The 25,868-nt window shown below is 36.5% G+C and overlaps 1 protein-coding gene across 5 annotated transcripts in view; it reads left to right on the top strand.

The window, feature by feature from the left end:
- The window catches only part of CCDC91 (coiled-coil domain containing 91), a 288,403-nt gene that overhangs the window by 125,713 nt on the left and 136,822 nt on the right, over nucleotides 1-25,868 (top strand). For 4 of the 5 annotated variants that reach the window (XM_065886922.1, XM_065886923.1, XM_065886924.1 and 1 more), the window contains one exon: nucleotides 6,750-6,857. The exons of the other annotated variant lie outside the window; for it this stretch is intronic. In XM_065886922.1, coding sequence (XP_065742994.1) covers nucleotides 6,750-6,857 — 108 coding nt within the window. The remainder of the gene's footprint in view (nucleotides 1-6,749; nucleotides 6,858-25,868) is intronic. 5 annotated transcript variants of the gene reach the window in all.

Here is a 25,868-nt window from a genome sequence, read left to right as displayed (position 1 = left end):
TTAGGTATTAGTTTCTGTCCTGCTTTCTAAAAAGAAATATGACCAAATCCGTCACTATCACTCCTCACACATCTGGAGTTTACTCCTGAGAAACATGCGCCTTCATTCTCCCCAAGGGTTAAACTTAAAGGTTCTGGTGTTGCCTAACTTCTGCCTGCCTGGGTAGCAGGAGACCATGAACCTAAACTTGAATTTGGATCCAGTTTTGAGTAAACTTAAGTTGAGAAAACTTAAGTTGAATAAACTTAAGCCTTAAGTTGAGATTGAAGTTTTTCCTCTAGAGAGTTATACTCCCTAGTCCTTTTTACATTGTACTTTTAAATCACTTCCCAGTGATAGTTGTGTTTTTTTTAAAAATTTCTGTTTATTTATTTATTTAGTTTTGGCTGCGCCACGCAGCATATGGGATCTTAGTTCCCTGACCAGGGATTGAACCCGTGCCTCCCACAGTGGAAGCACGGAATCTTAACCACTGGACCGCCAGGGAACTCCCCACTAATACATTTTAATCCCATTAATTCTTTTTGTATTCCAACAAAATTTTCTAAAATGTCTAAATATTGTTTTCAGAGATAGCCTAATGTTTCTGTTCTACTGCAACTAAATCTGTACTACAATTGAATTACTAGCTCACTGAGGTCTTAAAAAATATATATGTATATGTATATCAAACTATCAGTTTCTCTTCCCAAATGATAAGCCAACAGAGCTATAGATTGACATTTTAGATCCCAAAATTGGCAAAAGATACTTTTGATTAGCCAAGAGTAATTGAACATTAAGATAAATTAGTCAGCTGCCATTATTTGGACACTATATCCTCATTTTCATAATCTGTGTTGCCAGTCTATTCAGTATAAAATGGAGAATGTAAGTATTATGGAAGAACTGCATTCTAATAGACACAGTGTCCAGATAAAGTTCAAGTAAGTATTACTTGCCAGATATACTTGTAGCATATCTATGCCACTTTTCTGTGAGACCATGGAAAACACTCAACTGGGTTTTTTTTGTTTGTTTGTTTCTTTGCTGTACGCGGACCTCTCGCTGTTGTGGCGTCTCCCGTTACGGAGCACAGGCTCCGGGCGCGCAGGCTCAGCGGCCATGGCTCACGGGCCCAGCCGCTCCGCGGCATGTGGGATCTTCCCAGACCGGGGCACGAATCCGTGTCCCCTGCGTCGGCAGGCGGACTCGCAACCTCTGAGCCACCAGGGAAGCCCTTGTTTTTTTTTAAATATTTATTTATTTATTTGGCTGCACCGGGTCTTAGTTGCGGCAGGTGGGATCTTTGTTGTCACATGCAGGATCTAGTTCCCTGACCAGGGATCAAACCGGGCCCCCTGCATGGGAGTGTGGAGTCTTAACCACTAGATCACCAGGGAAGTCCCTCAACTAGTTCTTACTAGGATTAACTCCTTCCTTACCAGAGAGTATAGTCGCATTATTCTTAATTCTACTGAATAAAAAAATGTTCATGCGTGGTGCATTAGTTATGTTTCTAATCTACTTGTATATGTGTAGCCTACAAAAATCAGTGCTACATATTTTCTTTTTCACAAATTGTCTATTAATGGAGGAATTCTTGATAGCATTTGAGTACTTTTGATACTTTGCAACATTGTTCGAAGATACTATGTATCAGATTATAGAAACTTTCATGCTTGAATAGAATTAAAATGCCTTTCCATGGTTCTACATAATTCTGGTCCTCTGGAAGTCTGGTGCAGGTATAGGATCTGATGGAATTCCCTGGTTCATATGATCTGCACTGGCCTTTTTTTCTAGTTCTAGAACTCATTAGCCTTTTTCCCATGCTAGGACTTTGTACTTTTTTCTTTGACGGAAATCTTCTTCCCTCAGGCTTAATATATGACTTTTTTTTCCCACCTTTTGTGACTTCTCAAGAGAGCTCTTGACTTCCCTCTCTGAAAAATTTCTCTTCCATTATTCTTTTCCTTTTTATCCCTTTTTAAATTTTCTTTATAGCATACAACACCATCAAAATGATTTGTTTATTGTGTACCTCCCAATCTTCCTTGTCTTCCCCACTTTCCCTATCCGCTTGCCAATAATGTAAATTCAGGGGAGTCAGGCCCATATCTGTTTTGTTCAGTCTGCATCACCAGTGCCTAGAACACTGTCTGGAATAAAGTATGCATTCAGTAAATATTAGTTGAATAAGTGAAGAATTAACAAATAATTAAGTGGCTATAAAATAGAATAAGTGATTAGTTCATGAAGAGAAACCTGCTTTACCAGGTTGGAATGGCTAAGACAAACAGGGAACCAAGAGGGTGGACCTGAATCCAGTTCGTTGTTCCACTTAGTCTTTTCATATGATTTTGGGCTCATTTCTTAACCTTCGTGTCTGTTTCTTTATCTGTAGAACAGGTATGTAGAGCTCATGGAAAAAGATGGATGAATGATTCAATGAAATGACTGAAATTCATCATTTTTCATATATATCAGTTAAGTAGGCTCTCCTTTTGAATAACAAACTTGCTTATATGTTTGAAACTTTGAGGGAATATTATAAGACATGCTAACAACAGTTAAAAAGCCTTGCAAAATTTGACGTAATATTTTGTTCAAAAATAGCACTTAGTCCAGAAAAAACATAAAAGTGTCCCTTCAGAGTTCTAACTTACTCTTTTGCTGATACCTTTTAGTTTTGCTTATTTTATTTTTAGTTAAAAATTGGAAAAGATCTGAAACAGATTTTTGAAAAGCAAACTATGATATTTTTCCAAGAAAGATGAAATTGTGCTTGATTTCAAATGACCTTTTACAACAATTAATTTGTACTACTGCAGTCAAAAAGCTAAACTAAGAATACAATGAACAGACGTAATTAACGTCAATGTTTTGATAGTTTCTCTATGACTAGGCAAGTAATAAGGCTTGAACATACAGAAATCATGATTCATTTCTTCAGTTCTTTCAACACATATTCCATATATTCCAATTACAATTATAATAGTACCTATATGTTAGATACTGTTGTAGGTACAATAGTACCTACAGTGAATTAAACACTGTTTAATCAGTGAATTAAACACAGATTCCTGTTCTCCTAGAGCTTCAGTTTCAGTGGGGATATTTATTATATGTTTTGCCTCCAGCTTGCTCCATAGCCTTATACTTCTCTGCATTTGTAAACCATGACTTAGAGGACTGACTTTTAAAATAATTTTAATTATTACTGCCTAAAATTAGCTATGAAGTGTTCTTTTAAGGTTATGTGCTAAATGCCAACATGATATTAATGTTTCAGAGACCATTTGGTTCTTTAGGCACATCTGCTCTGCAAATCTGGACAGGTAATTAAATTTGATGAGGATAGAATCAGATCTAATAGAATTGGGGTATTTCAAGGGAGAAGAGAATTCTGTGGATTTGTTGGGACAGTGGATTGTAGTTTGGTTTGCAGTAGTCCACTTGAGCTATACGTCTCTACTCATTTAAATTCCGGTGTATATTCAGTTCCATTAAAAATAAACTATCTACTGCTTATGGGTATTGGTTGGTGTGGGGTGGTTTTTGACTTAATAACTTTGTTTTCTCTGAGTCTAATCATTATAGAATTTATAACATACTTTTTTTTCAAGGAGTTTATAGTCCTTCTCGTACTGTATTTTATTTACTCAAAATTTATACTTGTAGAGTAGAAAGAATGAACATTTCTAGTCTAAAATAATAAAAAAAATTCAGATCTCTGGTAGGGATTAACAGGAACAAGTTTGGTAACTGAACTTGGTAGTTATAATTTGAAGCTCAGTGAACTTTCCAGTGAATATTGGTATCATTTATACTATGATTTTTTTTTTTTTTTTTTTTTTTTTTTTGCGGTACGCAGGCCTCTCACTGTTGTGGCCTCTCCCATTGCGGAGCACAGGCTCCGGACGTGCAGGCTCAGCGGCCATGGCTCAAGGGCCTAGCCGCTCCGCGGCATGTGGGATCTTCCCGGACCGGGGCACGAACCCGTGTCCCCTGCATCGGCAGGCGGACTCTCAACCACTGCGCCACCAGGGAAGCCCTATACTATGATTTTAAAATATTAATCTTAATACAAGGATTGTCACTCAATAGCTATTGCATGTGTCTGCTATGTACAGAGCACTCTGTAAGAAGCTGTGTGTGATATATAAAGATGAGTATAAAGATGACATAGTTCCTGTACTAAAGAAATCTATGATCTTGTTCACACCTTTAAAATTATTCTTGAAGAAGTGTGGTAAGTAGTTTTGCTCAAGCTCAGTTAAGTTATCCCCTGGGATGATACAGAAAATCTCTGATAGGACTGAAGCTAAAACCTAAACCTGTTGAAAATTAACAAAACATTCCCTGCCTTTGGTAGCATTTTTTTCGTTATGGCATGTTTATATACATCTTTGTTTTTCTGCCTCTACATACCCTGAGAGTCTTAGTGCTTTATTTGTGTTGAGAATAGTTTAAAATAGCTTATAAAAGAAATAACTCTTTCATGTATGTTTTTGTAGTGTTGTATTCAATATAAGCCCAAGGGAAGGGTTCCTTGTGTCTTTGATATCTGTAGAGACAATTACAAAGGAAAAAAAATTATAGGGAAATGTTAAGACTAATGTTCATTTTTATACTTACAGCACACAAGAAATTTTAAGGCAGTTATTATGGTATATTACATAGGAAAACGAATATCCAGTTATGTAATGATAGATCAAGCCATAGAAGTATGCAGTTAGTACCATTGTGTATTGCTAAGTATGTCCATAATTAATATTCTAGTTCTAAAGATGGTTTTTGAACACTACCTCTTTTGTTTGGACTTTGGCACTAATAATTCCACAGTTCAGTATTATAGGCCAATTTTTTTTAAAGAAACCTTATTATTTTATTTAAAAAATCTTGTCATTATCCTATGGTACTTGACCTCCTTGAAGTTTGGAAGAAAATGAGTGTATAGTATACAAATCAGTCACCAGAGGAAAAAATACTATTCATTTGTGTTTCTTAATTATGGTGAGAAAATATTATTTTATTTCATTAACTTACCTGTCCCTCCAAATGATATAATTTACTAGAAAATCACAACTGGGTATTTAACCTGGGATTATTTGGAATCATGGCAAATAGGAAGGGAAACAGTTCTTAGCATCAAGCAAAACAATTCTGCCGTAACCCAAGTCCCCCAAAAGAATGGCATTTTTCTCTCTACAAAAGATGCCATGAATATACCCAACAGAATTGTACATAGTTGTATCATCCTTTAAATTTTCTGAAGTCCAATGAATAGTATTGTATTTTGCCAAAGGTAAATTAGAGCTTTACATTATCTAGTCACAGTTTAAGAGGTTAAATTATAGTGTCTTCTATAAATTATCGTTATGGAAGCTTTAGAGGACATATAATGTATAAATGAAGGGCTAATGCAGTTCTGTTAAGCAGTTCTTATTATTTTGGTTAAGCCGTGGTCAGAGGTTTATTTTTCTTTACTAGTTTACTAGTAATTTTGCAGCTTCAGAGTGACAACTATTGAATTATAGGAGTAGTAGCATCATCAGACAGTTTAACATTTGCAAAAGAAAGATAATTATTTGAAGATTTGAGACTTATTCAGAGGTTTTCAAAATATTTTTGTCTCAGTTTTAAAAAATACATACATATTTATTTAGCCTCTTAATGCATGTTGTTTCCAACCAAGTAAATCTGTTTTCAAAGCAGAGATTATTTAAGAGATTTGGCATATTTTTCTTTTCTTGGCGAATGTACCAAAGGTCTGTTTTCTATAAGACATGTGTCTGTTTCAACTTACTATTTTGATTATGAGTAGTTTGTTATCCAGATAGACCTTCAAAAATAGAATATTTGCTAAAGAGTTCTTATGTATATGGTTAAATGCATATTTTAGAATGATTTAGGATTTATAAATAGCATGTAAGATAATACTGGGAACATGTTAACTATAACATATAATGCCTGAAAAAAAAAAAAGGGAAAGGAAAAAAGATGATAATATTGTAAACATCTCCAATAAGGAAGTGAGTGGGTGGAACATCTTCCAGTGTTGATTTTGCTCCCCTTACAATAGTGTTAACATCTTTATATTTAACTGACCCAGCTTCCAGCGTTTACACTATCCACTTAAGTTTGTGTAGGCTCCCAAGTTTTATTACTTTTTATGAATATTGCCTTAAGATCCTGACTTCCACACTTTGCCTTATACCTTTTCACATTAGGGGCGTGAACTTCCTGGGGGGCAGCTCTTTTATGTTTGAAATTGCTCAGAGTTTCCATCTGCTTTTACTTGATTTGTGGTCTTGAAGATCATGCTTGGCCCATGGGATATTACAGTGTGCCGAGAGGATGTGGAGTTTTGTCAGCCAGTGAAATATGTCTGGTTTTTTTCTCTTCTCTTTTTTTTCAGCAGCTTTCACATGCTTCTCATCCTGTGTGGTCTTCACTAAACTGAATTTATATTTAACAGAACTACTCACCCTCTTTATCATCTTCTATGACTTGGCCTTTTTACCGAGAAGGTGTGTGGAAGGAACATCTAAGCCAAAAAACTAGTCTTGGCAATAGGAAAACCTAAAACCAAAAGCTTAAAGTAGTGTTATATATGAATTTGCTCTAATATTCACAAATGTGTATTTTGTAATGCAGAATAGTATCATATTTCAGATATGTACAACTGTCAAAAAAATTTCTCATGCCAACAGTAGATTCCAAGTTTTGTCTGTGATCCACATGACATTTTTGCTTGTTTTTAGGCACTACTGCAGTCTTCAGTTAAGCAACAAGTAGAAGCTATTGAAAAACAGTACATTTCTGCAATAGAGAAACAAGCACACAAGTGTGAAGAGTTGTTAAATACTCAGGTAATAAAATTGCACATCCATTATATATTTATCCTTTTCTTCTGACTCTCTTCCCCTGAGAACGCTATAGCTCTTTATTCAGTTTCATGCCATTTACTTTCCTTGGTGAATTTTGGAGAAAAAAATATGCTTATGTAAACTCAATGTTAAAGTTTTGGAATTTTATAATAGACTAAATATAGGACTAAAGGCCTAAAGTATGTAGATCATCCCCAAATTAACAATAATTCTTATGCTAATTTCTGGGTTATCATATTATTTATCAAATAACAGAAGCAAAAGATTACTGTAAATGTATAATGGCATCTGAAATGATTTTTAGTGGCACAAGATTTATAAATAACATTTGAATTTGAAGTATGTATTTATGTTTGAATTACCTTTCATTGCTTATAGGAATTAGTTCCTGTTTAAAAATTTTTTCTGGTGATTATTTTTTCTTTTCTTGATTTAATGTCTTAGAAAGCATTGCAGACATGATTATTGGATTTACATTAAACAATCAATTGAAGAGCATATATGTATATGTCATAGTATGAATAATTAGTGCAAGAAGTTCCCAGCAACAGTTTTGAATAACATAACACTTGGTAGGTGAAAATAAAATCAACCTTATACAAAGGACCTATTTTGTATCACAGGAAGAAAATATACTAATAGGAAAACAAAATTAGGTCTAGAATTATTATTTTTTTTTTAAAGAAGATGTTGGCGGTAGGAGTTTATTAATTAATTAATTTATTTTTGCTGTGTTGGGTCTTCGTTTCTGTGTGAGGGCTTTCTCTAGTTGTGGCAAGCGGGGGCCACCCTTCATCGCGGTGCGCGGGCCTCTCACTATCGCGGCCTCTCTTGTTGCAGAGCACAGGCTCCAGACACGCAGGCTCAGTAGTTGTGGCTCACGGGCCTAGTTGCTCCGCGGCATGTGGGATCCTCCCAGACCAGGGCTTGAACCCGTGTCCCCTGCATTAGCAGGCAGATTTGCAACCACTGCGCCACCAGGGAAGCCCCAGGTCTAGAATTTAAATGGAGATTTATAAACATGCCATTGTATCCCCAAGACTGGGGATATCTCATTGTAGTTTTGATTTGCATTTCTCTAATGATTAATGATGTCGAGCATTCATTCATTTGTTTGTTGGCAATCTGTATATCTTCTTTTGGACAAATGTCTGTTTAGGTCTTCTGCCCATTTTTGGACTGGGTTGTTTGTTTTTTTGATATTGAGCTTCATGAGCTGCTTGTATACTTTGGAGGTTAATCATTTGTTAGTTACTTCATTTGCAAATATTTTCTCCCATTCTGAGGGTTGTCTTTTCACATTGTTTATGGTTTCCTTTGCTGTGCAAAAGCTTTTAAGTTTCATTAGGTCCCATGTGTTTATTATTTTTTTTATCTCCATGTATCTAGGAGGTGGGTCAAAAAGGATCTTGCTGTGATTTATGTCATAGAGTGTTCTGCCTATGTTTTCCTCTAAGAGTTTGATAGTGTCTGGCCTTACATTTAGGTCTTCAATCCATTTAGAGTTTATTTTTGTGTATGGTGTTAGGGAGTGTTCTAATTTCATACTTTTACATGTAGCTGTCCAGTTTTCCCAGCACCACTTATTGAAGAGGCTGTCTTTTCTCCACGGTATATTCTTACCTCCTTTATCAAAGATAAGGTGACCGTATGTGCATGGGTTTATTGCTGGGCTTTGTATCCTGTTCCATTGATGTATATTTCTGCTTTTGTGCCCATACCATACTGTCTTAATTACTGTAGCTTTGTGGTATAGTCTGAAGTCAGGGAGCCTGATTCCTCCAGCTCCGTTTTCCTTTCTCAAGATTGTTTTGGCTATTCGCGGTCTTTTATGTTTCCATACAAATTGTGAAAATTTTTGTTCCAGTTCTGTAAATGCCAGTGGTAGTTTGATAGGGATTGCATTGAATTTGTAGATTGCTTTGGGTAGTAGAGTCATTTTCACAGTGTTGATTCTTCCAATCCAAGAACATGCTATATCTCTCCATCTATTTGTATCATTTTTAATTTCTTTCATCAGTATCTTATAGTTTTCTGCATACAGGTCTTTTGTCTCCTTAGGTAGGTTTATTCCTTAGTATTTTATTCCTTTTGTTGCAATGGGAAATGGGAGTGTTCTCTTAATTTCACTTTCGGATTTTTCATCATTAGTGTATAGGAATGCAAGAGATTTCTGTGCATTAATTTTGTATCCTGCTACTTTACCAAATTCATTGATTAGCTTTAGTAGTTTTCTGATAGCATCTTTAGGATTCTTTATGTATAGTATCATGTCACCTGCAAACAGTGACAGTGTTACTTCTTTTCTGATTTGGATTCCTTTTATTTCTTTTTCTTCTCTGATTGCTGTGGCTAAAGCTTCCAAAACTATGTTGAATAATAGTGGTGAGAGTGGGCAACCTTGTTGTTCCTGATCTTAGTGGAAATGGTTTCAGTTTTTCACCATTGAGGACCATGTTGGCTGTGAGTTTGTCATATGCAGCCTTTGTTATGTTGAGGAAAGATCCCTCTATGCCTATACTTTCTGGAGGGTTTTTATCATAAATGAGTGTTGAATTTTGTCGAAAGCTTTCTCTGCATCTATTGAGGTGCTCATATGCTTTTTCTCCTTCAGCTTGTTAATATGATGTATCACACTGATTGATTTGCGTATATTGAAGAATCCTTGCATTCCTGGAATAAACCCCACTTGATCATGGTGTATCATCCTTTTAATGTGTTGTTGGATTCTGTTTGCTAGTATTTTGTTAAGGATTTTTGCATCTATGTTCATCAGTGATATTGGCCTGTAGTTTTCTTTCTTTGTGACATCTTTGTCTGGTTTTGGTATCATGGTGATGGTGGCCTCATAGAATGAGTTTGGGAGTGTTCCTCCCTCTGCTATATTTTGGAAGAGTTTGAGAAGGATAGGTGTTGGCTCTTCTCTAAATGTTTGATAGAATTTGCCTGTGAAGCCGTCTGGTCCTGGGCTTTGGTTTGTTGGAAGATTTTTAATCACAGTTTCAATTTCAGTGCTTGTGACCTGTCTGTTCATATTTTCTATTTCTTCCTGGTTCAGTCTCGGAATGTTGTGCATTTCTAAGAATTTGTCCATTTCTTCCAGGTTGTCCATTTTATTTGCATATAGTTGCTTGTAGTAGTCTGTCATGATCCTTTGTATTTCTGCAGTGTCAGTTGTAACTTCTCCTTTTTCATTTCTAATTCTATTGATTTGAGTCTTCTCCCTTTTTTTCTTGATGAGTTTGGCTAATGGTTTATCAATTTTATTTATCTTCTCAAAGAACTAGCTTTTATTTTCATTGATCTTTGCTATCGTTTCCTTCACTTTTTTTCATTTATTTCTGATCTGATCTTTATGATTTCTTTACTTCTGCTAACTTTGGAGTTTTCTTGTCCTTCCTTCTCTAATAGCTTTAGGTGTAGGCTTAGGTTGTTTATCTGAGATGTTTCTTGTTTCTTAAGGTAGGATTGTATTGCTATAAACTTCCCGCTTAGAACTGCTTTTGCTGCATCCCATAGGTTTTGGGTCGTCGTATTTTCATTGTCATTTGTTTCTAGGTATTTTTTGATTCCCTGTTCGATTTCTTCAGTGATCTCTTGATTATTAAGTTGTGTATTGTTTACCTTCCATTTGTTTGTATTTTTTTACAGAGTTTTTCCTGTAATTGATATATAGTCTTATAGCGTTGTAGTCAGAAAAGATACTTGATACGATTTCAGTTTTCTTAAATTTACCAAGGCTTGATTTGTGACCCATGATATGATCTATCTTGGAGAATATTCCATGAGCACTTGAGAAGAATGTCTATTCTGTTGTTTTTGGATGGAATGTCCTATAAATATCAATTAAGTCCATCTTGTTTAATGTATCATTTAAAGCTTGTGTTTCCTTATTTATTTTCATTTTGGATGATCTGTCTGTTGGTGAAAGTGGGATGTTAAAGTCTCCTACTATGATTGTGTTACTGTCGATTTCCCCTTTTACGACTGTTAGTGTTTGCCTTATGTATTGGGGTGCTCCTATGTTGGGTGCATAAATATTTACAACTGTTACATCTTCTTCTTGGATTGATCCCTTGATCATTATGTAGTGTCCTTCTTTGTCTCTTGTAATAGTCTTTGTTTTAAAGTCTATTTTATGTGATATGAGACATCCCCTCACTTTCAGTCTCTATGTGTCCCTAAGTCCGAAGTGGGTCTCTTGTAGGCAGCATATATATGGGTCTTGTTTTTGTATCCATTCAGCCAGTCTATGTGTTTTGGTTGGAGCATTTAATCCATTTACATTTAAGGTAATTATCGATATGTATGTTTCTGTTACCATTTTCTTAATTGTTTTAGGTTTGTTATTGTACGTCTCTGTTTTGTCTTGTGTTACCTGCCTAGAGAAGTTCCTGTAGCATTTGTTGTAAGGCTGGTTTGGTGGTGCTGAATTCTCTTAGCTTTTGCTTGTCTGTAAAGGTTTTAATTTCTCCATCAAATCTGAATGAGGTCCTTGCTAAGTAGAGTAATCTTGGTGGTAGGATTTTCCCTTTCATCACTTTAAATATGTACTGCTATTCCCTTCTGGCCTGCAGAGTTTCTGCTGAAAGATCAGCTGTTAACCTTATGGGTATTCCCTTGTGTGTTATTTGTTGTTTTTCCCTTGCTTCTTTTAATATGTTTTCTTTGTATTTCGTTTTTGATAGTTTGAATAATATGTGTCTTTGCTTGTTTCTCCTTGGATTTATCCTCTATGGGACTTTCTGTGCTTCCCGGACTTGATTAACTATTTCCTTTCCCATATTAGGGAAGTTTTTAACTACAATCCCTTCAAATATTTTCTCAGTCCCTTTCTTTTTCTCTTCTTCTTCTGGGACCCCTATAATTGGAATGTTGGTGCATTTAATGTTGTCCCAGAGGTCCTGAGACTGTCCTCAATTCTTTTCATTCTTTTTTCTTTATCTGCTCTGCAGTAGTTATTTCCACTATTTTATCTTCCAGGTCACTTACCCGTTATTCTGCTATTGATCCCTTCTAGAGAATTTTTTATTTCATTTATTGTGTTGTCCATCAATGTTTGTTTCCTCTTTAGTTCTTCTAGGTCCTTGTTAAATGTTTCTTGTATTTTCTCCATTCTATTTCCAAGATTTTGGATCCTCTTTACTATCATTATTCTGAATTGTTTTTCAGGTAGACTGCCTATTTCCTCTTCATTTGTTAAGTCTGGTGGGTTTTTATCTTGCTCCTTCATCTGCTGTGTGTTTCTCTGTCTTCTCATTTTGCTTAACTTACTGTGACTGGGGTCTCCTTCTTGCAGGCTGCAGGTTCGTAGTTCCCATTGTTTTTGGTGTCTGTCCCCAGCGGCTAAGGTGGTTTTTTAGTGGCTTGTGTAGACTTCCTTGTGTAGGGGACTAGTGCCTGTGTTCTGGTGGATGAGGCTGGATCTTGTCTTTCTGGTGGGCAGGTCCACGTGTGGTGGTGTGTTTTGGGGTGTCTGTGGCCTTATTATGATTTCAGGTAGCCTCTCTGCTAATCGAGGGTGTTGTGTTCCTTTCTTGCTAGTTGTTTGGCATAGGGTGTCCAACACTGTATCTTGCTGGTTGTTGAGTGCAGCTGGGTCTTGGCATTGAGATGGAGATCTCTGGGAGATTTCACCGTGTGCTCGGCCCCGGGCGTCCCCGGGAGTCCCGACCAGCAGGACAAATCCTTGTGAGTCCGAGGAGGAACCTGTAGGGGTTGAAAAGAGAAGAAGGGGCAGGAGACGCGAAAGAATGGAGGCAAGACAAAATCCTGATCAAGCCTCAAACTTTTATTGCTGCAGTAGCTGTATTTATACAGTACAGAGAAAAGGGGGGCGGGATCCAGAATAAGGGAAGTATTTGGCAAATTATCATTGGTGCTGCGTGCGCGGGCTTTCGTTTTAGGCGCGGGCTTTTGTTTTTAGGCGCAGGCTTTTATCTCATTAAGCAGGAAGAGAAGCAGGATGTCGGCCATCTTCTAATGGCGAAAACTTCTTGGCTCCCAACATCTCCTCCCTTTTTATTTCTTTTAAGGAGGTGGGCATTAACCGAGTGAGGGAGTAGTGACCTGAATCCTCCCGTGGACAATGTATGTGTGTCCACCATTGCTGGCTCTTGGTATCTTTTGGGGAGGAGAGGCAGAGCCAAGAATAATCTTAGATACTGAAGCCAAAAACAATGTTTAGATACCAACCTCTTTCATAATTCAGGTATACTCACAGGGAATAACAGAGATTACCTTATGTATAAAGGTTTTCCCTTGTGCATGCTTTGCTGTCACACTCAACTCGGTACCCATACCCTCCCATCAAAGAGGGGGGTAGGCATGTCTCTGTCTCATGCCGCTCCAGTGGAGGGGCAGCCAGAATCATCTTTTGGTTCTGCTTCAGGTTAAATTCTGAGGCAAGTGTGGAGGGGGTTCAGCCTGGCTGACAACCAGCAAAGATGACAGGATCAGGGTCACAACGGATAGTCCTTGTTGTCTTTGTCGTCTTTTCAATGCCAAGAGGATCTCCATCTTTTTCTGAAAAGGAAAAGAAATACAATCTCAGGGAAAAGGGCCCTGGATAATTTTCATTATTTCATAGAATTTATAGGTTTAATAAGACGCTCGGGCAGCCAACGTGCTCCACCTTCCTTGGTATTGTATACACATGCAGACCCCCTCCCCCAGATGAGGAGTGGATCGGGCCCATGCCACTTAAAGGTCAAAGGGTCTTTCCACATAACTTGTGCATATTGATTTTTAGTTTCTTGATGCCAAAGACGATCGGCGGCAGATCTACCATTAATATCTAATTGTAAAAAATTAATAACAAATAGGGCATGACTAAGAATATTTTTTGGGGAATTTTTTGTAGCAGTTAAATCATTATTTTTAAGTTTGGAAATGGTATTTTTAAGAGTTTGATGGGCTCTTTCTACTATGCCTTGACCCTGGGGGTTATAGGGAATTCCCGTAAGATGTTTTATTTGAAACCGGGTGCAAAAATCTTGGAAAGCCTGGGAAGTATACCCAGGCCCATTATCTGTTTTAATTATTTGAGGCTTGCCTAAAACTGTAAAACATTGGAGCACATGTGAAATAATGTTTCTTGTGGCTTCTCCTCCCTGGAGGGAGGCATATATAAAGCCGCTAAAAGTGTCAATGGACACATGAATAAATTTTAATTTTCCAAATTCAGCAAGATGGGTGACATCCATTTGCCAAATTTCATTAGGTAATAAACCTCTTGGGTTTACTCCAAGATGTGGAAGAGGTAAAAGTGTAACGCACCCTGGACAATTTTTTACAATTTGTCTTGCCTGCTCTCGAGTGAGCTTGAACAACAAGCGAAGAGTATGTGCATTAACATGATGTAGCTGATGAAATTGAGTAGCCTGAGAAATAGGATCAGAGGTTATGGTGCACATTAGGCGGGCATTTTTATCAGCTAAATCATTGCCCTGAGAAAGGGGTCCAGGGAGATCTGTATGAGCCCTAAGATGATCAATAAAAAAAGGCACTTGTCTCCGGAGTATAAGACTCTGAAGCTGTTGAAAAAGGGGAACAGCATTGGAAGAGGGTTTAATATATGGAACAGTTTCTAAAAGGGGGACGGACAAGGCTATATATGAGCTATCCGTATATAAATTAAAGGGGGTTTCTTGTAACATTTCAAAAACCTGAAGAATGGCAAAAAGCTCAACAAGCTGTGCTGACAAAAAGGGGGATTGTACCCTATAGGACTGATTGTTTATAACATATACAGCAACACCGGATGATGATCCATCAGTAAATACTAAGGCAGCATCTACCAAAGGAACAGCAGAAGTAATTTTGGGAAATATAAAGAGATGTTTTCTAGCAAACTGAAGGAGCTTATCAGGAGGATAATGATTATCAATATTACCCTGAAAGGAGGATAAGGAAACAAGCCATTTATCATCAGTTTGCAGTAACCAATTAAGTTCTTCTTTGGTATAGGGGAGAATCAAATGATCAGGATCTCTGCCAAAAAATTGACGGCTTTTTTCCCTGCCTAAAGTAAGAACCTTTGCTACTAAGGAAGGGTAGGTCTTAAGCACTTTGTTAGGAGAAACGGACAAATGTATCCTATAGCAAGTTTTTTGTTGTTTGTCTAGGGCGGATGTGTCTTTAATAAAATCTTTTAGGGCGGCTCCTATTGCAAGACCAACAGAATGGGAGGGACCAATTCCGGAACACAATTTAATATAATCAGCAAGGCTACCACCACGATGAGCCCGAAGGGCAGCCTGGCAGGCTGGATTAGCATTTTCATAAGCTAAATGTTTAACAAAGGCGTTATCAGTTTCACTATCGCCCACCAGACGTTCGGTGGCGTCCGTGAGGCGGCTAATAAACTCACAATAAGGCTCTTTTGGTCCCTGGCGAATTTTCGCCAAAGAAGTTGTGGCCGAACCCTTAGGCGGAAGGCGGCGCCAGGCCTTAAGGCCAGCATTTTGTATTTGAGCCAACAGACCAGGGGGAAAAGCAGCCTGAGCCTCATTGGAATCATAGGGGCTGCTTTAAGAATTGTTTCTCCGGTCTCAACAACCTTTTGGATATCGGGGTCAAAAAAATGACCCATAAGAATCTCTCTAATTAAATTCCAATATGAAAATGCAGTCACAGGTACTTTAGAAGGCCCAAAAGCCTTATAATAATCATTTAAACAATCTCCTACACGATTCCAACATTTTTTATCTATCGTCCCTTCTTGTGGGAACCATGGGCAAACATCAGACAAAAATATTAAAAAAATCACGCAAATCTTTTTTTCTAGCCTTAATCTTTCGCATCTTGAGGGAATCCTCGATCCCCTGAAGAAAGAGTTCGTGGGAACTCAATTCCTGTCCCATTTTTAAGCTCCACTTACCTTACTCTCTACCGGTCACAACTGCCGAAGGGCGGCTAGTCCTCCGGGGACCTAATCGAGCTGCACTTTCGAGTTCACTCTCGCGGCGGCTCAGTGGGTGCCTGGCCAGGCCTTCGTAAGCGTGCTACCTCCGTTAGGATCCGTTCCTCGAGCCCCACGTTGGGCGCCAATTGTGCTCGGCCCCGGGCGTCCCCGGGAGTCCCGACCAGCAGGACAAATCCTTGTGAGTCCGAGGAGGAACCTGTAGGGGTTGAAAAGAGAAGAAGGGGCAGGAGACGCGAAAGAATGGAGGCAAGACAAAATCCTGATCAAGCCTCAAACTTTTATTGCTGCAGTAGCTGTATTTATACAGTACAGAGAAAAGGGGGGCGGGATCCAGAATAAGGGAAGTATTTGGCAAATTATCATTGGTGCTGCGTGCGCGGGCTTTCGTTTTAGGCGCGGGCTTTTGTTTTTAGGCGCAGGCTTTTATCTCATTAAGCAGGAAGAGAAGCAGGATGTCGGCCATCTTCTAATGGCGAAAACTTCTTGGCTCCCAACATCACCGTTTCATATTACGTGGAGCTGGGAGGTCTCTTGTGGACCAGTGTCCTGAACTTGGCTCTCCCACCTCAGAGGCACAGCCCTGACACCTGGCAATCCTGTACTGCACTGAAGGATTCTTCATGTGTGATGTCATTCATTAAAATAAAGCCCATGGCCGCACGATAATAGGCTGTGGTGATAGCCCTGTGTCTTTCGTGGCCTGCTGTGTTCTGTTAGTGTTGGAGAGTCTCCTGCAGAGGCAAGGGGCAGCAGTGGCTCACCAACGGGCATGGACACTGGCAGCAGAAGTTCTGGGAAGTACCCCTTGGCGTGAGCCCTCCTCAGTGTCTTTTTAATAAATGGCTTGGAAGAGGATATATACAAGAAATTTTATAAATATGATGTAACTATTATACTCTTTTGGGTGGTGAAATACCAGGGTGTCAGAGATATGAAATATATGACTACGTTAATGGACAGAAAACTCACAGAGAAGAATAGGTCATAAGAGCATAAGGCATGAATTAGCCAAGCCAGGCTAGGTTATGCCCTAAACCCTCTGGCTTCAGACAGCAACGGTTTATGTCTTACTAATTATCCATGTACATTGAGAATTCTTTGGGGGCTCAGTCTCATGATGTCCTCACCCTAGGAACTAGCCTGATAGCATTGTTCCTGTTGGAACATTACCTGTTATCTTGTAGAGTGAAAAAAAGCCCAGTCAGATTTCCTACTGGTAAGTCAGCATTCTGGACTGGAAATGACACTTCCACTCCCAATTTGTATCTACAGTGCCCCACACAGTCATAATGGGGCCAGGAAGTGAGATCCTGCTATGAATCTGGAAGGGAGAGCGCAGGAAATATTTGATAAGCAGAACTAATATACCACGGTCTGCTCTTTTGTTCACCAAATATTCCCAGTCTCCATGTCTCAGGCAAATTTGCTTACCTGCCCACATGGGAGTGGTAAGTTCTATCCAGCTATAGCCTCAAGCTCAGAAGTCCAGGATCATTGAGTGACAGGTGAGAATGTGTTGCAGTCTCTATATCATCAGTTTCATATATATAGTCCCTTTTGACCTGAAGTGCCAGAAACTGAAATGTATGTTTTTTATCCCCAACATATCTAGTATATAGTGGCAAGATAAAGGTTGGGTATGTACTGTGAATGGTCTCAGTAGGAAAGATGAAGAATCAGAGATACACAGCTATCGTTAGTATGTAGCAATTCTAAAATCTCAATGAACAGATTCAGTAAGTATCTCTGCTGTGGGGGTAAGATTGCTCTTTGATTTACTGTGATTTACTGTGAGTGGATTTACTGTGATTTACTTTTCAGAGTTTAGGGCCAGGGTCTCTAGCCCATTGTTCTTTATGATCTTGTAGGGTTAAAATTTTTCAATATCTTTTTTTTGGCTATACCTAATGTGAGTATTGGAGATTATACCATTTCTTGGCCAGCTTCCTGTCTATATAAATTCAGGAGCCCTGGGTCATTTTAGGGTAGCAAATAGTCACAGTTCAGGATAATGATTCTTTTGGCTTTTTATCTGTTTGATTGCAAACAGCTCCATTTGTCAGATGCAGACCCATTGTTATTTTAGCGACCTGTGTTCCAGATTGAATATGTGTATATGCTTTCCACCCTCATGCTTGCCTATCTGTCTGTGTCTCTCCCTTTCTGATTAAAGATAACTTTTTTATCAAACCTGGGCTGAGGAAATCCCAGTTGGTCTCTTTTCCCCAAACCATTTGGTCCAAATGAAAGGACGTACAGGACAGTCACAGCCTTATTGGAATTTTGCTTGGAGGCACTTTAACCCATTGAATCTTTAACAGTGGGTATGACTATGTATTTGCTATTTGCAATAGCATGTTAAAGAATAAAATACCATGGAATCAATTTAACGAAGGAACAGAAAGACTTGTAAACTAAAAATGACAAAACATTGCTGAAAGAAATGAAAAATAACCTAAATAAATGGAAAGACATCCCATGTTCATCAACTGAGATATATTTGGTGAAGAGCACTCAAGACTACCACAGGACATTTACAGGATCATAAGAAATTCAGTGTGATGAAATACTATTTAAAAAACTAAATACTTAAAGGGAATATGATTATTAGGTAAAAAGCATGTAAAGTGTAGAAATGGTATCTCACACATGTTTTTCAAATCATATTTCTTGAGATGTCATTTGAAATTTGAAAGAAGTAAATTTAATTTAATAAAAATAATACCTGAATGATTGCTTGGAATAATTTAGTTCAACCTTTCATGTGTATATGTGTCTCTTTTTTTCTCTTGCTCTCATTTTTTTCTGTTCTTTTCAAATAAAGAATTTAAGGGAAAAGCAAGTTAACACTAAAGAGTAGTTACAAGCCTGTGCACTGGAGTCAGACTGCCTGAATTATCCCTGGCTTTGTCACTTAGCTGTGTTTCTGTGGAATGTACCTTAACCTCTCTGCCTTATTTTTCTCATCTATAAAATGTAATTCCTACCTCATAGAATTGTTATGAGTATTATATGACATCAGATTTGCATAGTGCTTAGGATAGAACTTGGCACATTCTAGGCAGTTGTTGATATTAGCTATATTATTATCAACTTTGTTATTCTTGGCCAAGATCAGTTGTCTGGCTACTCTCAGAATCAGGGCTAGGATTCACATTTTCTGATTTCTAGTCTACAGAAGAAAGGCTACTTATTTGTAGTTCATGTTTTGTCATGTGTGTGGTATAAAAATGTCATCAGCCTTTAAATTTTTGAACATTTGTCCTGGGGCCACTTATATGAATGCTAGATCAACACTTTGTCCCTCTCTCTCTTCCTTATTCAATGAGGGGCTTTTATATGACTGGCGCTCTGCTGGATTATATGGATATAAAGTGAGCGAGACAGTCCTTCTAGTAAGTAAGGAAGACAGATGACATAATTACAAAGTAGTGTGGTAAGTCATGATGAAATAAAATGTTACATGAGAGTACATTAAAGGAGTATATAACTCCTTCATTTTGAGTAAGGGAAGACTTGCTGGACTAATGATGAGTTCTCTGAGCATTCATAGATTTTAGTGACGTCAGACCTGAGAATTGAGCATGAGAGAGGTATGTGGAATAGCACATTCAAAATCCTTTAGATGCGAGAGTGTAATACAGATGTTTGACAAGGGGTGAGGCTGTTTGAGACTGCCAAATGAAAGATAATTTTATGCCATAGAAAGGATCATAAAGGACCTTGTCTGCCGCATTATCTGACAGGAAATTGGGTGCTATTGAAAGATATTAACTAGAGAAGGGACATTTGTCCCAATTTGTTGTTATTGTTTGTTTTCTTATGATTGAATTTGAAGAGTTCTTTACATATTCTGGATATAAATCTTTCCTCAGATATTTGATGTTCAAATACTTTACCATAGTCTATGGCTTGTCTTTTCTTCTAATGTATTTACAAGAGCAGACATTTTAAATGATATGAAATGCAGTTTTTCAGTTTTCTTTCTATGGGTCATTCTTTTGGTGTTATATGTAAGAAGACTTAACCTAATCCAAAATCAAAAAGATTTTCTTCTATGTTTAATTTTAAAAGTTTTAGTTCATAATTTCAGGTTTATAAGTGATTCAAAGTACTCCATTGATTTTTATATATGGTTCTAGATATGGATTGAAGTTCCCTTTTTTTGCATATGGATATCTAAGCATTATAGTCTTAATTGCTAAAAAGACTCTTCTTTTACCAGTAAATTTCCTTTGTACCTTCATCAAAAAATCAATCATGTATGTGTGGGTTTATTACTTGACTCTCTACCAGTTCCATTTATCTATTTGTCTATCTCAGCTCCAGTACTATACTGTTTATTTACTGTAGATATTTAATAAGTCTTGAAGTCCTGCAATATTGTTCTTATATTTCAAAGTTGTTTTGGCTATTCTAGGTCATTCATATTTCCATGTAATTTTTATAATCAGCCTGTCAATTTCTACAGCAAAGCATGCTGGGATGTTTTGAACTGTGTTTACTCACAACCAAATACTCTTGACACCAAATATGTGGGTTTTAACGCCAAGCAATTCTCTAGTTCTATGTGGACACCAACTGGATGTCTTAAAGTCAATTTAATTCTGACACTACCCAGAGTTAGTGCAGAGCCCACTGGTTAAGGGCTCAGTTCCATAAGACTACCCTACTTCAAATGCCAGTCCCAAGTCCTAGGCCTCCTGTATTTCTGACCAACTGGCTATAAATCAGGGGTTTCCACAAATGCCTCCCGAGGTTTGATAATCTATTAGAATGGCTCACACAACTCAGGAATATGCTTTACTTACTATTGCCCATTTATTATATAGGATGAAACTTAGGAACAGCCAAATGGAAAGAGATGCATAGGGCAAAGTAAGGATGAGAAGGGGCACTGTGAAGCATAAGCATTCATACCTTCTCTGGGTATGTCATTCTCCCAGCACCTTGATGTGTTCACTAACTTGGAAGCTCTCTGAATCCTGTTGTTTAGGGGTTTAGAGGTTCCATTACATGGGTATGATTGATTAAATCATTGGCCATTGTTGATTAACTCAGTCTTCAGCACCTCTCCCTTCCCTAGAAGTTGGGGAAGAGGGTGAGGCTGAATGTTCCAACCCTCCAGTCACATGATTTGGTCCTCTGACAATCAGCCCCCATCCTGAAGCTATCTAGGGGCCTACCAAGAGTCTCCTCATTAGCATAAACTCATGTATGGTTGAAAGGGTCTTGTTGTGTTAACAAAAGATACTCCTTTCACTCCTTTTACTCTGGAAATTCCAACGGTTTTAGAAGCCTTGTGCTGGGAACTGGGGGTAAAGACCTAATATACATTTCTTATTGTATCACAGATATTGATTAGGATTGTGTTGAATCTATTTAGATGCAATTGACAACTTTACAATACTTAGTCTTTTTACCTTAGAACACAGTTTATTGCTCCACTTAGTTAGGTCTTTTTTTTTTTTCCTTTTTAAATTTTATTTTATTTATTTTTTATACAGCAGGTTCTTATTAGTTATCAATTTTGTGCATATTAGTGTATATATGTCAATCCCAATCTCCCAATTAGTTAGGTCTTTTTAAATTTCCCAGTTAAAAAATTTTTCACTGTTCAGGTCTAGCACATTTTTTTTTGGTCAAATTTATCTCAATGTATTTCATATTTCTTTAATGCTAGTTTGACATTTATTTATTTTTTTAATTTTAATTACCCAATGCCCGTTGCTAGTACATAGAAATACAATTGATTGTTGTGTATTGGTCTTGTATTCTGTAATGATACTAAAATCCATTATTAGTTTAAGCACACTTTTTTGCCGAGTCCATGGGATTTTCTACATAGTTGTTGTCTGAGAGTAGAGGCATTGTTGCATCTTCCAGTTAATCTTGATGCCTTTTGTTTCTTTTTCTTAACTTATTGAACTGGCTGAACCTCTAATAAATGTTAAAGTAGAAAGATATCTTTGCCCTTTTTTTTTTTTGACCATGGGAAGAAAACATTCAATTTTTAATCATTAGATATAAAGTTAGCTATAGACATCCTTGTGAAAGTCATTTATTAGGTTGAGTATTTTTCTTCCTACTCTGAGTTTTTATTCCAGGAATAGATGTTGGATTTTGTCAAACAAATATATATTATATACATATATATGCATATATATGTGTATGTATGTGTGTGTAATTTTTTCATAAAACTTTAGTGATGTCTCTTATTTTATTCCAGATATTAGTAATCTGTGTCTTCTTTTTTCCTCATTAATTTTGTAGAGGTTTATAATTTTTTTTTTCAATTCAAAGAGTCAGCTTTTGATTTCATTGATTTTCTTTTTGTTTTTTTCTGATTTCTACATCACTGATTTCTACTCTGACCTTTATTATTTTATTTCTTTAGCTTAATTTTAATTTGGGTTTTAATTTGCACTTATTCTAGTGTCTTAAAGTAGAAGTTTAGGTCATTGATTGAAATCTTTTTTCTATAAATAACCTATTTAGTGATGTAAATTTTTTTCTAAGTACTACTTTAGATATGTGTCTCACAGTTTCAAATGTCATTGTCATTTTCAATGAGAAAAAATACTTTTAAAATTCTCTGTTGATGTCTTTTTTTACCCTTGGATTATTTAGAAATGTGTTATTTAGTTTTCAGATATTCTGTGGTTTTCCAGATGTACTTCTTTTTCTGATTTCTAATCTCATTGTAGTGTAGACAGAGACTGTACTTCATATGATGTAAATGCTTTTCTGAGATTTGTTTTATGGCCCATAATACAGTCTGTATTGGCAAATGTTCTTTGTCTACTTGAAAAGAATGTTCATTCTTCTGTTGGTGGAGTTCTTAATAAATATCAGTTAGATCAAGTGTTTTGGTCATGTTGTTCAAGTCTTCCATGTTGTTACAGATTTTTGTTCTATTTGTCTACCAGTTATTGAGAGGCATGTGTTAAAATGTCTGACTATACTTATGCATTTGACTGGTTCCCCTTGGAGTTATGTTTTTTGTTTTGTTTTGTTTTGTTTTGACCCTCAGCAATTTGAAACACTTCTACTTGGTGCATAAACATTTAGGATTATTATGTTTTCTTCACATAATTTTACCTTTAACACTATGAAATGCCCACCTCTTTCTCTGATAATATTATTTGCTATGAAATCTACTTCATATGATATTAATATAGTTTCTTCACTTTCTTTTGATTATCATTAGAATGGTATATTTTCTCCTATCCTCATACTTTTAACTTACTTGTATCTTTATGTTTAAAACAAGATTCTTGTAGAAAGCATGTAGTTAACTCTTACTCCTTTTATCTAATCACTGCCTTTTCATTATATTTTTAAAACTCTTTACATTTAATGTGATTGTCAGTATTTTGGGGTTTTAAAGGTAATATCTTGCTGTTTGTTTTCTATCTGTTCCATGTATTCTTCGTTTTCTTTTTCTGCCGACTTTTGGATTATTTTAATTATTTCGTTTTATGTCCTCTATTGGTTTATCATTTACAAGTCTTTGTTGTTTTATTTTTTGATTGCCTTAAGGGAAGTTTGGAAAATCTTTTCCAAAAAGGATAGATAGTAAATATTTTAGGCTCACTGTTGCAACTATTTAACTCTGCTGTTATAGAGAGAAAGCAGCTATAAACAATTTGTGAATGAGTACTGCTGTGTTTCAATAGAAATTCAATAAAAATCAAGCTCCAGATTAGATTTGAACTGAGGTTTGCCAGTCTCACTTATCTAGAACAAGAACTGGTGTAACTTAGAGAATTTTAATATCTTGAGCTCTTAATTTCCTCCTTATGATAATTTTTTTTCTCAAATTTTGTTTATTATGAAAATCCCTTGTACTTCACTTGTTAATAATGTTCTCTTCCCTGCAGAGTCTGATGCAGTAAATCCAGTGGGGCAAAGGAATATATGAGGTTGAACCTTATGAAGTTGGCAGTATTTAGCTGTTTTTAGTCTATGAAAACAGCATTTTTATGTGCTTCAATCTGTTGTATTTTTAACAAGAATCCAGGAGAGTGTTTTGTTTCCACAATATTAGGAAACACCATTTTGGGCAATGTTTTCCAAATTTCTTGCTAATGAGAATACTGGGGATATTTGTTCACTATTCAGATTAACAAGCTTCTTGTCTATTAATTTTTATTCTTAATGATTTAGTTGTATTCCAAGTATAGGTATTTCTAATAGACTAATCAGGTAATACTTATCAGAGAACTTTGAGAAACACTCTTTGGTATTGCCTCTGTAGTGCTCATCTTCAGCACTCATTATGCTTAATTCCTCACCCTTCAAGTTTCAGAAATTTAGAGGAAGGAATTCCATTCCCCCACTTTATTTAGGTGTTTTTAACATCAGATCAGTTAAAGGGATATGTTAGAAGAAAGGACATGTCCATTTTTGCTATCTTTGTGAACTAAGAAGCCACTTCAAATGGTGTCTTTTATTCTTTATTAGTAGCTTGGATTGGGGCAACTATATAATTTCTTTGTGCCTCTTTTTAAAATCTCTAAATTACAGTTAATTGAAGTATCTCAGCAGGGCTATATAAAGATTAAATGAAGCACAGTGCCTAGAATATAGTAATATTCAATAACTAGTAGCTATAGTTATGTGGAGAAATCTCTTGATCAGTTCCTTTGTGATTACTTTCATGCAAAGGGTGTCCATTCTCCTGAAATATGAGAAATAGTTCACTCATCCATTTTTATGTTTTTTAAGGTTTCCTTTTTGAAAGAATGTTTAGATTTTTCAATCTAGCTATAATTTATGTTAGCATTTGGCAGTTTTATTTTTTTAAAAACATAATTTTTGTATAAGGTTTGGGTAATTCCTTCTCCATTGATTTTGAAACTTCCCTTATCACATATTTTAATTGCATTTCCTGTAATTAAATAGAGCAAACAAAATTAATAGATGTAGTATCAAGAGTTAACAAATGATTTTGTAGGAGAGGAAAAAATTGTTTTCCCTACTACCATGATGTGTTCTCTGGCTGGGGCCCTTAAATTGAACAGACAAAAGGCAGACTAACAAGAGAAAACCATATGGATTTATTTTACATAATTTTACATGACATGGGAGCCTTCATAAAGACCCAAAGAAACAGTTATATCTGAGTGTTTTTATACTAGGATTCGTGCAGTAAAGTCATGGAAAAACATGATAGGACAAAAAGGTGTGCCGTAAGGGTAGTAAACTGGGGGAAGCTTAGCAAAACCTGTTAATTTGGATTCCTCTTGGCATCCCTCTGCCTTCAGAGATAAGGATGCGCCTTTCCTCAGGGTATGGAGAGGGCCCTTCTGACAAGAGCGTCTTTCTATCTGCGTTGGGCAAGAAGGAGGAGGTCAGAGACTCCTTCTCACATGTGTCTTTCCTCAAGTTCTTTTAGCTTAAAATATTGAATATATCAAGGTGTCATATTTTGAGATAGCGTGTTCTGAACTCCACCAGTTTCATTATGACATATTTACTTCAGATCTTTTACATTGGGGGTGGGGTGACAAATAAAGGTAAGGCTCAACTTCTCTGTCATGTTTTGCTTCCTCCTCCTTCCCTAAAGAGCCAACATTATACAGAGTTTACCATGTTTTTGCTCTTACTCCATGTACCCACAACTATTTAATATTTAGTTCTAGTTTGTTCTTAAATTCCCCAAAATGTTATTGTTGTTATTTCATTTCTTATGATATACTCACATACTTACGAATTTTATATTTCATTTTACTTCTTGCCTTCTCTCCTTTCTCATGTGTTCAATTTACTTCCTATATTATAGTCTTTATTAACTCTACAGTATAAACTTACTTAATTTTTGTTTTTTCTGATAATTTTTGTTACACCCTAATTTGTGAATGATATTTCAGTGTTACATAAAATTCTGTAAGTTATTTTCCTTGAAGATATTATTTCATTGTCTTTAAATCTCTATTGTTGTTTATGAGGTGTCTAATGTTAGTTCATTTATTGATATTTTGTAGATAGTCTTTAATCCTTGGTTGTTTTTAGTAGTTTCTCCTTATCTTTGGTGTTCTGTAATTTTACTTTTAAGTTATTTT

This window comes from Phocoena phocoena, chromosome 11, assembly GCF_963924675.1.
Source record: "Phocoena phocoena chromosome 11, mPhoPho1.1, whole genome shotgun sequence".
In the NCBI taxonomy this organism is placed as follows: domain Eukaryota; kingdom Metazoa; phylum Chordata; class Mammalia; order Artiodactyla; family Phocoenidae; genus Phocoena; species Phocoena phocoena.
This window is presented reverse-complemented; position numbering and strand designations above follow the sequence as displayed.